A 15516-nucleotide genomic window follows, 5' to 3' on the forward strand; every position below is an offset into this window, starting at 1 on the left:
AACGCAACTCATACTCTGAAAAATATGGTACCTTTGAGATCCAGAAAAGATCCAAACTAACAATGTTTATGATAATATGGATTGCAGGGCTCACGGATGTAAAATTTTGAGCAAAAAGGTCAAAGTAGAACACAAAGGTGAGGACAATTATGTAGCTGTTTTTTCTGTGTGTTTTTTTTAAAACGTCCGTTTTGTCTCCACTTTGACCTTTTACTCCTGTCAAGCTTTGCATCTGTTAGTTCTCTTCTGTTGTTAAGCACGTTCCTGTGTGAGCAGCTTTTAAAATATTATTTCACTTTGCCCCCTTTTGATCAGTCAAGTTCTTCTCAAAGTTTTTGTTTCCTCTCATGAAACACATTTCCTTATTTCTTATGACTCCATGACATCACCACTTGATGGATGTCCTTTAAGACTGCTGTGACTAACACAACAACCCCCAAAGCATGAAAATCCACCCTTAACTTACTGGTTTTTAACAGTCAGCTGACTAGTCAAGGTCCTGTGGAGGCTTTAAATAGACAGAAACCATTATGATGCTATAGAAATTGCATCAGTTATGTAAACTATGCAGGAAAAGTAGGTAATTATAGTGTTTAGAAGGTTTTACCAGATTTATTTAACGCCACTAAGAAAGGCTGCAAAGCTTAAATCTGTGAAAATAGTGATAAATGGCTTGTAATCTAATCACATCATTCAAGTCTACCACGGCTTATTTACAAAAGAAAACCACTGGATTTTATGTTAAAACAGAAATGAGCACTTAAAATTGCAGATAAATGGGTTCCCTTGTGTCTCATTAGTCTTCTAAGCAAGTTTGTCCAAACAGAGATTTGGCTTTGCTGCATGTTAAAACATTTGGAAATGTCTCAAAAGAATAGACTATTATGGAAACAACCCTTTTTAAAAAGTTGGATATGTCTCTACAGGCTCTCAGACAGCCAGCTTTTTCATGACCAAATGGTAACCTGACTTAATCACAAAAGATAACCAGTTACATTTTTTATACATGAGGTTCCAATCTATTTGCTGGTTGTATCGGGAGAACAGTCATTTTGTGATAAACATAATGGGTATTGTACAGTATTAGTGGTTAGGACAGCAGCTCGGTCGTCTGCTTGTACCGCCTCTAGGTGCCAGGGATATGACTCGACTAATACTGATCCTGACAAACACATTTCAAATGTTGGCGTCCGTGAAGGAGATGAGAAACAGGAAGGCTGAATCACCATCAGGCTATTGAGCCTTATCCTGTGTGGCTTTCAGGGTCACTGGTTGTTCTTGATTGGCCATCTGAGTGACGCATTCAGGTTTGTGTACATCCTGTGCCTGAAAACACAAGAAAAGTGTCATTAGTGTTCATATGTGAATGACTTGTGTTGCACTCTGTGGGGAGCCTGGCGGGTTTTCTGCGGGGCGGCCCACAGACGTTTCTGGGCCGCTGTGAGTGGTTCCTCCGCCGTTCCCTGTCTGTTTGCGTGTGAGGATGTATTCATGTGGGAGTGCGACTTCAGAGCCAGTCTGCCCAGTAAGAGCTTGCTGGACAGTTTTCAAATAAACCCCAGTCTGCGAGACACACAGACAGAAACACTGTGTCAGTTCAGTCATGCAATGTTGCACTAAAGATGTGGACACCTCCTTCACAGGCTTTCTGGTGATTAAAGTTGTTAGGACTGATAGTGCACGAAAGGCCAGATGAATGCAGCCCACACACCAGGTGCACACTACAGTCTGTCTGCCCTCTGATGATCTGTTATTCCACTTTTTGATGAGGCTTTTAGTTAACTCAGTTTGTTTGCTTCCTTCTGTCCTGCTGACTAATCTGATTGCCAGCGTTTTGCCATAATTTGTTCAAATCCTAAAACTTTTTTTGTTTGAATCACTCAAATATTGTTGTTTGGAGTTTGCAAAATAGTTTTGCCTTACATTTATGCCATAAAACAGCTTTTACATTTGCTGGAGTTCATTTCCATTTGTTGGAAATTTCATTTCATGTGTTTCTGTGAACATGTGTGGCACCATGTGCTGCTGTCCACTCCATACCTGTCTGCCCCAGCTGAGGCTTTTATGAAAGGGGCTGACTGAGTTTAAGCCAAAAGGAGCTAGATGAGAGGAAGAGCAAGATGGAGGGAGGAAGGAAAAGTAAACAACAGATGGTAAAAGCATGTTGCCGCTCCTTGCAGCAGCAGACGCAGCGCTGGCACACCACCGGCGTCCTGCAAGGTAACTATGGAACTGTGACTACACAGGGTCAGAGGTCAAACGTCTCCTTGATGACAAGGCAGAATGCCAGACTGCCAATCTTATATTATGTTAAACTGGTACATCAAAAATGTAAATACAAATATCCTGAAAATCCATACAGGGTTTGTTCAGACTTCCAGCTGATGTTTGGCAACAGCGGATTTTGAAGTTTCCATGCGGGGTCCAGCTTTAACAGGCAACTGTGCGGGTTTGTGTCGCTGCTCCAGCCCTGAATCCTCTCCTGCTGGGGGGTGGACTAAGCAGGGGGGGACATTGGCCATGATAGCTGCCAGCTGCTCAACTTTATTCACAGGGGGAAAAAAGCAGTAAGATACACAATGGTGAATTTCAAGTGGTTTAAGAGTCTTTTGTGTTTGTTTTATGGATGCTTTTGTGAGGACTTGTTCTAGTTTGAGATTTCTTTTGGCCACTTGGCAAACTAAACCTTTTTGTGTTTGACAACGAAGACTTTTCTTGTAATCAATCAAAAATAAACATTACATTTTTTGTTTGATTGGTATTCGATTACCTTTTGATCCATTGTTTAAGCGTTCCCAGTGGTCTTTTAGTTTTAATTATGCCATTTTTATGGCCAGTCAAATATCCTGTGTCGTTTCTTTTAGGACAGTTTCTGCAGAGCGGCAGGGGGTTATCAGAATTTCACCTCTGAGTTGTGGGTGGGACTGTTGGCGCGAAGAAAGCTTGCATCACTTCCCATGATTCATCTGTTTACACTCTCCCCCGCTATCTTACAGCCCCCCACATAGCCATAACCAACCGCATAGTTTTGAGCCAGATACCAGCTCAGAAGAGGAAAATGAAGAAGTACATGGATCTATTTGTCTGCAAGTGGAGCAGCGAGCTTGCGGTTTGCTGTTGTAGCTCCCAGTTACACTTAAAAGGCTTTTTTCGAGTCTTTATACAATGGTTCCATCATGAGCAAAATCCTGCAAGAACATGTTAAAAACACCAAAACACACGATTGTCAAAGGAGGAAGCTTGTGGTAATTATGCAGTTTTGACATTTTCTAAATCATGATATAAAAGGCAAATTGTATAAATAAAACATTGAAACCAGTATTGCCATAAAAAAACACAAAAGGATGCTCAATAATCATTCAAATTAAAAAACACTTAATATTCACATCATAAAAAGGTTTTAAAGCTTATGTTTACCCTGTTTTAGTAAAAAAAAAAGATTCTAGTGGAATTTTTAAAAAATCATACTTTTAATCAGCAGAGTCTTGAGTTTCTCTTGCTTTCTTCACGCCTCATATTTTATCAGTGGTACACTGGTATGATATGCATCACTCCTTCCGAGGTGTCAATCACTTTTACCAGAAGAAAGATTGTTACAGACACACATGCACAGTTCTGTTTTGTGGCTAAAGTTGAGTGAGGTAAAACTCAAACTCAGACATGACGTTTTGTCATCCACTTATGCTGCTGACACTTTTCATGTGAACAGGAAGCACCAGCTGCTCTTCCTGGAACAGGCGGCCATGCCTGTTTATCAGAACTGTGAGATCATCCGTGTTTAATGGGCTTTATAAGGTTAAATATCTGTAAGATTTGACGTTAAGATGGCAAAGAACAAAAATGAAAGGTGGTAAATTCACACCGCTTTTGAACGTGAGGAAAATTGATTCATAGGGAGACTCTGGAAGAAAAGCAGAATTAAAAGTGGGCATTTCTATACTATACTATGGTGAACTTGATGTGAATGCAAGATCACAAACAGCTGTCAATACATAGTGTGAAATACTTTAATATTTAGATTAAGCACTGATGTCCTGCAGATTTGATCAGTTCTTCAACTTAAAAATTGAAATTAAACTTACAAAACAAATGAACTTCAATTAATTTGCTTTATTAAAGACCAGCCCTGATTAGAAATAGTGTTTTTTGTTGTTTTTAACATGTTCTTGTGGCATTCTTCTGATGATGGAAGACATATATTATATTTTAAGGTCCAAATAATATTTTTGAGTATTTATGTATTCAAATCTTTGTTCATCAGGAGGAGACACAAAAAATTTTGTTTGAAAAAGATGGTACTTGTGATGTTGAAAATACACTGGGAAGGCCACAAGCTCCCTGCTCAACGGAAAGGGGAAGGGGGGCGAAATTGCTCCATGCCAAACGTTCAGCCCACAACTCAGAAGCAAATTTCTGATGAACTCCTGCCACTCTACAGAAACTATGTCCTAGAAAATGACACAGGTATTTTGATTTTGGCTAAAAATGACACAATCATAAAATAAATAAAAACCCTTTAAAACAGATCAAAAGATGATCAGAGCGGGACTTTAAGACTTCTGTCACCTGAAAAGTGAGATTTCTTCAGGGATATACTACCTTTTAGGTTTTTTCTTCTTTTTTGTTGATTTTTTTTTTTGCATTCTGAAACTCAAACAGTGCCATCCCCATAAGTGTTTTTTCAGGTTCAGATCCAGCCAGCCTTGCACAGCTTGGAGATGCTTGGATGGAAAGATCCCCGTATTGATGTAAACATGAGTTAGAAAGCTGGTAGATGACTCGGAATACACGGATTTGTTAATGCAGGCATGTTACAGACGTAATGCAGTAAAAAAACCACGTTTCTTACTTAGATTACAATTCAGTGGATATATTCAGTGGATATTTAAACTTTTTGTTTTTCCTTGTCGCTTTCCTTTTAACAGATGTCTTAGCAGCTCTATATGATGACGTTTGTGGCATGAAACCGGATCAAACCCATCTCTCTTTCATCATTCCCTCCTCCATCTCCTTCTCTCACTCTCCAGGGAGGAAGTGCCTTATCAACGTCGTCGCATTTATGAGGTAACATCAAGATCTTCATCCAGATACACAGAACACACCGTTATCTTGCTCTAACATGTCTTTGTTTCAACCACTTTCTCACAGAAATGGGCCAGAAGATTTCTGGCGGCATTAAGTCGGTGGATGGTCGTGGAGAAAGTGGCGCCTCCCCGTCATACCGGCCCACCGCTCATCGACGGCAGCATCTTGAGCTGAGAGGCCCAGACTTTTCCAGGCCTCCCAGATTAGACCTTTTGCTGGACATGCCATGTGTTGGGGTGGAGACCCAGCTTCGTCACGCTTGGAACCCTGACGACCGTTCACTCAATATTTTCATCAAAGACGACGATAAACTGACTTTTCACCGGCACCCTGTAGCTCAGAGCACAGACTGCATCAGAGGGCGCGTCGGATACACGCGAGGTCTACATGTGTGGAACATTCACTGGCCTGCCCGGCAGAGGGGGACCCACGCTGTGGTTGGGGTGGCAACGGCTGAAGCTCCTTTACATTCTGTTGGGTACACGGCGTTGGTGGGTTCAGACTCTGAGTCGTGGGGCTGGGATTTAGGCCGGAACAGGCTGTACCATGACAGTAAAAACCGGGCCCACAGCTCCCTGCCCTCATACCCGTGTTTCCTGGAGCCTGAGGAAACATTCATCCTACCGGACTCCCTGCTAGTGATTCTGGACATGGATGAAGGAACACTAAGCTTCATGGTGGATGGACAGTACCTAGGAGTGGCATTTCGAGGCCTAAAAGGAAAGAAGCTTTATCCCATCGTCAGTGCCGTGTGGGGGCACTGCGAGATATCCATGAGATACATCAACGGCTTGGATCGTAAGTACTTCTCTGTTGTAACTCACATCAAACTGGAACCTAATTTAGTACACAAAGACTCATCTTTGCCTAAAGATCTTGTTTACTCTTGATAAATATCAATTATAAAAAGTCAAGTTAGTTTTCTTTATGAAAACAAAACAAAATAACAAATCTTTAATTAATTTGAAGTGAGTCAGTGTTGGGGCAACAGCAGGACTCTCACTGATTGTGACACGCTTTCGCACGTCAAATGTTTGGGTAAGATTTTGAGTCTGTTGTGCAACTCTGTAAATTTAGAGCTGTGCCTTTCTTACACACTTTCTTCTGACAGCCAAAGGTGTGAATGTTAAGAAAAGATGTCGCTGTCTTGTTTTCACATTTGATCTTTTAAAGGAGAAGATTTAAAACATGCTGCTTCTGTTAAATACGAACAACACTGAAAATACACATTAGCGTTAAGAGAAAAGGACAAAATCTTCTTGTGCGGTCATGGATGACGTCTGTTTTGAGATTTGGAAAGTTTCAACAAGTTTACACTAAAATGTCAGTTTGTTTCTCTGCTCTTTTTGGAGGCTTTTCTCTCTCCATTTATGAGAACAATGCAGTTATTAAAAGGGTTTTTTCCCCCTGCAGCTTTGCTCTATCTTTGTTGTTCTATTGATCAGGTTTTGTTGCAGCTTTTATGTTGTTCTCACAGTTTGGTTTTGGAATTTCTTATTGCAAGAGCACAAAGCCAACTGAAAGATCCGGTTCTTATGTTTAGTCTAAATATCAGCATCCATTCTTTGCACATCAAAGCAGGAAATGAGTTCTATCGTTTTTCAGAAATGGTACTTGGATGCAGATTTGCTTTCTTTCAGGAGACTCCTCTTTTTGATTTTCATAAGCGTGACCGAACAGGCATGCTCTTGTTATCATGTCAGTCTAAACAATGACTCTTTTCAGAAGCATACTTAGACACACATCGTGGACACATACACCTGCCAGGAAAGGAAAGTGTGTGCTATGAAAACAAACCGAAGCACGGTGTCTGTCTGTTTCCCTTGCTGTTAGTTTGCAGAACCCCGTGGGCCTTTTTTTGATTACACAACACAGTATTTTCGTGTCTGTTCCTCCGACAGAGAGCCGAGAGGGAACCCTTCTCTCTTTGTAGTTTGTTCCGCCTCATTTCTCTTTGCCCAGTCGTCTCAGATTTCTTTTTGAAATACTTTTCTCAGAAGTTTTCTGCTTTCAGTGGAGACTGTGACAATTGCGGCTCCCTTTTCCTTATTTATTTATTTGTATCTTTTCATTCCTAACCCTCTTAGATATGGAGAAACATGAATGTAAGTGTTCCCATGGTAAGAGGACAACTGACGGGTTAAAAAAAATAGTCCCATCCATGCTTCAGTTGGGATGTTTTCATGGCAAAGTGTCAGCTGGCACACTTGTGTGAATCAGAAAGAAAACAAATCTTCTCTCAAGGTAACTTCAAAGCACAAAGTCGAGTGAGTCGATGAAAGCACATTACCTCAGTCATTTTCCATTTATGGAACCACCCACTTAATTTCATAGTGACTGTGCAATGGGCCATCAGGGAGAGGGCTGACTTTCTTCAAAGCTCTCACTTCAACAAGTATTAAGACCTCATGGTGTGAAATGTGATTTGACTGTAGAAAATATGTTAAATTCAATGCAGCATCCATTTAAATCCATGCACGGGCGTGTGAATGTGAAGAAGCATGAATGACATTAAGCATCAATGGAGATTTTTTTTCTGACAATATAACATGTTAAGTTACTAAGAACTTAATTTCATTACAACCCAAGCAACATGTCACTGGGTAAATATTGATGTTTTGCATTTTCCAAAGGTCCAAATTGGTTTGACACGAGCAGTAAAACGTGGTTCATGCGAGAACCAAGAAAGTATGTCTCATACTTTATCCCTGTGAGACACAAGACATGTCAGCTTTGTTCTGGTTCCAAATGTGGTTTTATTGCATCACCTTAGTTGACCCAGTTATACTATGCTTTCCTACGATTGGTCCAACATTTAAATTTGGTGTTGTTATTGGGCTGTGTTAAAAATATCAAATAACAAATTAGAGTAAATTTTAAGTTACATGATGCAATTTCAATTAATTAAATCTGATAATTTTTTTACTATGGAATTAGGTTTGAAAATTATTTAGGCAAAAAGAAGATTATTCTGTGGGGAAAGAAAGTCATAAAGATTTTGATAAAGTTCCTCATTTGCACAGTTTTTTAGACTTGGTATAGAACAGGCATGTCCAAAGTCCAGCACGTGGGTCCACATTCAAATTTCTACTGGTCTGCAGGCTCTTGTGATAAAATCCATAATATGTGGTTTGCACTGCAGCACTTTCTAAGAACTTTCTTGATTGTAATTGAGTAAATTACGTCATAAGCCACTACAAACCTGTGGCTACTTGACCTTCAGGGCCTTAAAGGTTAAATGAGAGGAAACGAACACTTTTTGAAGAAATTGACTGATTAAAAGGAAACAAACTGAAACAATATTTTAATCAAAGTAAGATAACTATGTGTGTTATTTTCCTGTTCACATGGTTTAAATTTCAAAATGTAAACCAGTAATCATTGAATAATGAATAACATGTAACATTTTATTTGAATCCAGATAAAGGGATTTTTCCAGAAATAGTTTTTTTTCCATTTATTTTTTATCTTTAATTACAAAATTCACATTTAATTTTGTTTAAAAATGTATTTAGATGTGTATTTGAAAAAATGAAAAGTATCCTACTGCAAAAATAAGATGTTCATTAAAGAATTGATTTGCTTTGAGACTCTGCATAATGTGAATATAAAGGTTCAGGGAGTGCAGGCTGATTGTTTGGCCCTCACACATTTTCACTCCTTCAAATCTGTCCCCACCCCTGCTTAAGCCTGCTCAAAACAATATCAAATTTATCGGTATCGCGATATCAAGCTGTGCATATTGCAAAAGATAGCAACAGTGAATGGTTACCTTAAATGTGCTTTAAGTATTTAACGAATCGAATAAATCCCTTGATGCATTGGACCAATCAGATGGAGCCCTTTAATGTTAGATGCTCGCCTCCTATGTAGACTAGGGTTAACTCTTTTTTAAATGAAACTGTTACAGTGAAATGGAAATGATGGTTTTTGTGTTTTTGCTATTTCTTCATTTATAGCAAGTTATATCGTCATCGCAATATTGATCATTAATATTGCAAATCATAAGTTTTCCTTATATCATGCTGCCCTTGTATAGAAGAAACAGTTTTTATAATCATTTATAATAATTTTTTAATGAATCAATATTTACTTAAGTCAAATCCAATCATGAATAACTTGAGGAGGGAGCCGCAGTCTTTAACACTGAAAGCAGAGTTTTGTGTGGGGGGTGCTTAGCTAGGGTTTTCTTTTCTAAACCTGTAAGGACGGGGTTGAAATGATTGGATGTTTTTTTTGGTGCTTTGACCCATGCAGTCATGCCACAGACTTTTGAGGAAAATCAGGTTATTATGTATTCTTCCTAAAAAAAAAAAAAAACAAAGAAACACTTCTCTATCTTTTAGCCACAACTCCTTCTTAAGAATGTTTATCATGGAGAAAAAATTGTGTTGCAAAGTGTGAGATTACAGGCAGTAAATGCAGTTATTATGGACTTTAGTTTGAATCAGCTTGTCTGTCCTATTTTTTGTGAGTCAGCCTGTAAGAATGAAGTCATAATTGCTGTCTGCTTTTGAGGATATGAGTGTTTGTCAATGGAAGTTCATCACCAGACATTGTATCATGTTCTGTTGCCTATTTCTGGATAATTGCTTCTTTTTGAGTTATTAGCGTGGCTGAAAGTCGAGATCGCTGCAGGTGAAAGTCTGTCCCTTTGTGTCTGTGAACTTGTGTGCCTAAATATTAAAAACATTCTCTCAGCACTTTGGTAAGGGCTTCCTCTAATAGGCCTTTCTATTAGTAGAGACTATTAATATTATGGCTGGAGTATTGTTGTTGAAGCGGGAAGCATTGCGTATTAAAAATAGATTTATGGGCTCGCCGTCTGTTTGTCACATTGTTTGTTTTTCTCGTCCTTTAGGCTCCTGCACCATTATTATCATTTTGCTTCATCTTGGATCATCGCTCCCATTTCTGCAGTAACTCAACAGTGAGGTTTCCAAATAGGGGATTGTTGTTAAGTATGTTTAGAAATGTTTCTACAGGATGAATAATTGAAATTTTCTGCACCTTACCTGTTAGTAGTTTAACAGATGCTGCTTTACTGCACTGTCGTTTTCTCATTCATCTCGCTTTGCCTTTATCTGTCTCCTATTTTTAAGCGTTTTACCATCACAGAAAAGACAAAAATTACTTGTCAGTAAGTTTTATTCAATGAAACTATTGCTATGAAGAAACAATGAAAGTTTCTTTGTTGCTTCCAGCCTCCTGTGTAGGACTGTAATATCAAATGTATTAGAGACTGAGAAATATGCAAAGTAATCCTGATTTCAAAAACCCCCAAAAATACATTTTTATTTAAGTGCCTGAAGTACCTACCTCTAAATCCTCACTTTTGTTTTACATTTTCATCTAAGAAAGATGTACTTATTCCAAAAGCTGCTGAGAACTTTGCTAAGATTTCTACAGTCACCACATTTATAACAACTAGTTAGAAAAAGGCACTATTGACTGTAGATGTTTGAAATTCAACTAAATGTCAGAACAATTTTCCAGGTCTTTTTAGCCAAGAACCCAGTGACATGAGGATGATATAAACGGATTATTTGCTGCGAGGTACTAAATGAAACTTTTGTTCCCCATGAAAAAGTAACCTCCGTCACTCCCAAGCAGCAAATTTTGAATTTTCCGCATATGAGTCTGCGTCAGACTGGTGACCTGTTCAGGGTGAACCTTATCTCTGCCCAACAGGACTGGGTTTGTTGTTCCAACGGCTGGTTCTGAAGATGGATAGTTTTGATTTCACAATTACACATTATTTTTCTGCCAACACCAATGTTTCCCTCAAGTTCTCTTGTATCCCTTTGAATGGTTCAAATGTTAAAAACAGGAAAAGTAATAACACAAGTACCCGTAGATCCCGTTGTAGCAGAGTGACTGAACTGGTTTCTCTTCAAAAATCTCCTTGAGTAAAAGTTAAAAATACAATGTTTGAAAACTACAGCCATTTCTTCAAAAACTTTGCTCAAATATCATAAATACTTGCCTTTAAGGACCCACCTTTATTTTACAGTTTCATTTGAGAGAGACGTACCTGTTCACAAGTACTGAAGTAAATTTAACAGTTTTTCAAAAGGACATTGTCTTTTTGTAGTTTTTATATAAAGAGAAGAGAATTGTAGGTTTGTTAGGAATTACGGTAATACTATATTGTTTATCACCGTCACTCTCTTAAATGGTGCAAACAGTTAAAACTATGTAAAAAAAATAAAATAAGGAAGTGTTATAATTTAAACAGAATCCTATGCCACTTCTTATCTTTATAAGGCCAAAGAAGACCGGCGTCCTCATGTGTTACTGATGCTGGGAGGTTTCTCATATAACAACTGTAATGTGATTTCTGATACAACCTCTTGGGTCACAGGGACTCAGAACCAGTCATTACTGCTTCAGAGACTTTGCTGGAAGCAACATTTGTGGAAGAGGAAAACTTTGTTTGCTGTGAAGGTAACTTGAGAGGAGCGAGCGAGGAGATGTGTGTGAATGTAATAAAAGGAAAGAAAACCTGGTGAAGAGTTCCAGCAGTTCTAACCTCCCGGGAAGATGATTTAAAGCAGAAAACAATGGCAATAAAAGCAGTTTTCAACAGCAAGGGCACCAACTAGAGCCTTTGTTAAAGTATGATGTGATTCAGGCAGTGTGATTTAGGCTACCCATTGCATAGATCTGATAGTTTAGGCCACATCTAATTTTTTTGGGACAGTCTAAACTATCCAAATGACACATTTTTTTAAAATCCAACCTGGTTCACTTTGAACTGTAATCTTGGATCAGATTCATATCTGATTGTTTTTCTCAGTACAATGTCATTCTCTACGAGGTAGCTGCAGTTTTAGTTCACAACAGGGAATACTTTTTGACTTCATCCCACAAGCTTGGAGACTCTTAGTGAATCTCGAACAAGCAAACAGAAAAATCCCAAACCAGCTTCCGCTTCGTATAATTAAGGGCCAGAGGTCCATTTGTGATGGAGCATGTGTAGCTTGGTTTTATTATTTTATAAGATTTGTACAAAGTTACATAGTCTGAGACAGGAAGGGCACTTGGCGAACACGTTGCTTCGCAATTACTGATGACAGTAATGTAGATCTGCATTAAAATTTCATGTCTCTTTCATTTGCTCACCCAGGTGTTTAAAACATTTGGCAAAAAAGAGCTTGAAAATAGCAGCAGCAAGTCATTAAAACGCAACACTGGTCACAAAGAGATCCAATCAAACTTTGTTCAGATAGATGATTCAAATCATTTAATACAAGGGAATTTGCTCATAAGGGAAACTCGTGGGGTGTATAAATACTACCTTGTTAAAAGTAACGACTCCGGGTTTTCCAGCAGTGTAGCACAAACTCAAGTTCTGAGCTTTACGCCATCTTCTGCTTTTATGTGGGTCAGTGGGTTGATGCTTTAAATAAGCAACAAGACAGAGAAATGCAACCATAAGAGGATACAATCCAAGGATTTTGTTTATTTGTCCCTAGTCTAGGTAAATGCAGAGGGTTGTGTCTCGAAGCGCATCCGGCATAAAACCAAAGACATAAATTGTGAACAGAACTTCAATCGTGACCCAGGTAACAATGATTTTCACTGGTGCTGTTGACTTATAGGGTTCTGGTCGAAATTGTAAGAAGAAGAGGAGGAAGTTCATAGAACAAAGGCAAGAATGTTGAACTCGGGGTATGAAGTTTGAATGTCGGGACTATGACGGGGAACACTAGAGAGTTGGCCGACAAGATGGAAAGACGAAAGGTGCAAATCCTGTGTGGCCAAGAGGCCAGATGAAAAGGGAGTGAGCAAAGCTTATAGATTGGGAGCAGCAGGTTCAAGCTGTTCTATGATGGTGTGGATGAAAAAAGAGACAAAGGAGGAGTGATCCTGAAAGAGAAGTTTGCTAAAAATGTTCTGGTGGTGAAGAGTGTCAGATAGGTGATGAGTCTGAAGCTGGAAGTTGAAGGTGTGATGTTGTCACAGGTTTATGCCCTACAGGTAGGTGATCATCTAGAAGAGAAGGGGAGAAACAAAGCTGATGAGTCGTACAATGAAGTTATGGGAAAGAGTAGTGGAAAACAGGATGAGGTCAGAAGTGGGTATTTCTGAGCAGCACTATGGTTTCATGCAGAGAAAGAGAACTTCAGATTGAATGTTTGCTTTTAAGATGCTGCTGGAGAAAAACAGAGGAGGTCTGAAGAAGCTGCATTGTGTCTTTCTAGATCAAGAGAAAGTGTATGACAGCAAAGAGAGAGAGGAGCTGTGGAGTTGGAGTTGTTTAGGACATGCATGAGAGCTGTAAGACAGTGGTGAAATGTGTTGTAGGTGGGACAGAGGATTTGAATGTGAGACTGCAGCAAGGATCAGCTTTGAGCTCCTTTTTGTCTGCTCTGATGATGGACAGACTGACAGATTGAGGTTAGACAAGAATCACTGTGCATCATGATGTTTGCAGATGACACTGATTTGTTGAGAACAGGAAGCAGGTGGAGGAACATCTGGAGCGGGGGTCTGCAACCGTCAACAAACAAAAGTACATTTTTTTTTTGCATAAAATATAACATAAACAGAAACATAATCTTTTAGGGAAACATGAAAAGGTTTACAACTTTTAAAGGGAAGTTTACATGACTTAATTTCAAAATAAAAGGATTATCTCAATTTAGCAAATGTAGAGGTAATGTGATGTCAGCAGTGGTTTAAAAAGAAAGAAAACTACATCTCAGCCAGAAATTTGTAAATTGTGCTTGCTGACATCAAATTGATTTTCTGTGGTATACAGTGCTAAAATGTTTGTCAAAATCTTCAACTTTGTGAAACTAATAAGCTACTAATTGTTTGGGCATTATGGGTACTGTAGTCAGAAAAGGTTGACTTTTCTGACTATTTTGTTTGCCTTGATTGTCAGAAAAATCGATTACTTTTTAAAATTCAAAACATAATTTTTGTTCAACCAGAGAACCATTAAGGAGGAGTCAAAGAGCCACATGTTGCTCCAGAACCTCAGGATGCAGACCTCTGATCTAGAGGTACATCTCCCCTTTCAGTTACTGTTGTGCTTCAGGTTATCCTGTGTCACAATTTACCAAGAACACTGTACACTGATGAAGAGTCATGAAACCATCAGAACTTACTGTGCGTTCTCCGGTTCCCCTTATGCTGTGCATAAACCTGTATCTCAAACGCTATGATGGTGCATTGGTTCTGTTTTTTAAATCTGAATTCCCTGAAATGTTTTGGCCTATGGTCTTATTTCATCAAAACTGTTTAGTTCCAGTTTTATTGCAAAGATTGGCAAATAATGGTTAAGCTTAGGATCAGGGAGTGCATATAACTGTGCAATTATATCACCATACTTTTCTCTGAACCATCACTAACCAGTTTGCTGACATCATTGCAATCTATAAATAAACTGAATAGCTCTGACAGTGTAGTAGACTGTTTTAATCTAATGTCTTTCATTCAAGATGTTAAAGTAGTTCCTTCAAATGACTTAACCAGAGCTTATGACTGAATGGATGCTGTTCTTTTAAAAACCTCAGATTATTTGCAAATCTAAATCAACAAAATGGATCCTTTAAAGACTATTAAAAAAAAGGACTGTATAGTGGTTTCTTTTTTGTACTTTTTTTCACTTCTTGTGTGTGTGTCTCTTCACTTACTGACTCTGCAGCATTAATGGGATTATTATTGATCACAGCGCCCTCAAGCCAGAGTTCTGTGCACCTGCTCTCACTAATGTCCTCAGCAGCTGGAGCTTGACCCACTATAAGGAACACCTCCAAGAGCAAATGCTTGAATATTCATAAACTAACACAAAAAAAAAAAAAAAAAAAACAGGCACTCGCCTGAAATTGTAACCCCGGACAGTAAACCAGTGACATTTTTGTAATATTAATTCGCAGATGTAGCTGTCGCTATAGCAACCTGACTGCCAAGGCAATGTATCCTCGAAGATATTTTTAAAGCCTGCCTTCTGAAGGCATCTCGATAGTGCTGTAGAGATATAAATGGCTCCTTTGTCTTACCTAAGGACACAGGAAACGTCTCTCACTGATGCAAAGAATGAGGTCAGAAATTTGATATAGATTTGAGAATTTGTTATAGGTCATCAGATTTGGTCATGGTCCACATTGAGTTATTCACAGACATGCTTTGTTCTTAAAATTTCTATTCATTTTTTGTTGAAGTGATATGTTTTAAACACATTTTTATGTTTGATGTTCTTTTTTTAAAATCTTATTTCAGATAAACTCTCCACTTTTGAAAGTTTGTGGTTTATTAAATAATGTTAACAAAATTAAAAGTGGTAAATATTTGTGAAAAACACTTAATAGGGTTTTAACACACTTATTTCATCTGAGATCCTCTTTCTAATCTTGATAATTAATATTATTATTTATTTATTTGCATATTCTTGACCCTTGTGCTATCTTAGATGACCCC

The 15516-nt window shown here is 38.5% G+C and overlaps 1 protein-coding gene across 7 annotated transcripts in view; it reads left to right on the plus strand.

The window, feature by feature from the left end:
• LOC101156850 (SPRY domain-containing SOCS box protein 4) overlaps positions 1–15516 on the plus strand; it is a 78563-nt gene that overhangs the window by 38594 nt on the left and 24453 nt on the right. For 4 of the 7 annotated variants that reach the window (XM_020710976.3, XM_078935636.1, XM_020710977.3 and 1 more), the window contains exons 2-3: positions 4926–5064; positions 5149–5883. In XM_020710976.3, the coding sequence (XP_020566635.1) occupies positions 5151–5883 (733 nt within the window). In that variant the 5' untranslated portion in view covers positions 4926–5064; positions 5149–5150. Of the gene's footprint in view, positions 1–4925; positions 5065–5148; positions 6498–15516 lie in introns of those variants that run through there. The other 3 variants (XM_020710979.3, XM_078935638.1, XM_078935637.1) reach the window with 2 other exon arrangements.

This window comes from Oryzias latipes, chromosome 17 (assembly GCF_053564925.1).
Source record: "Oryzias latipes strain Hd-rR chromosome 17, Olatipes_Hd-rR_3.1".
NCBI lineage: Eukaryota > Metazoa > Chordata > Actinopteri > Beloniformes > Adrianichthyidae > Oryzias > Oryzias latipes.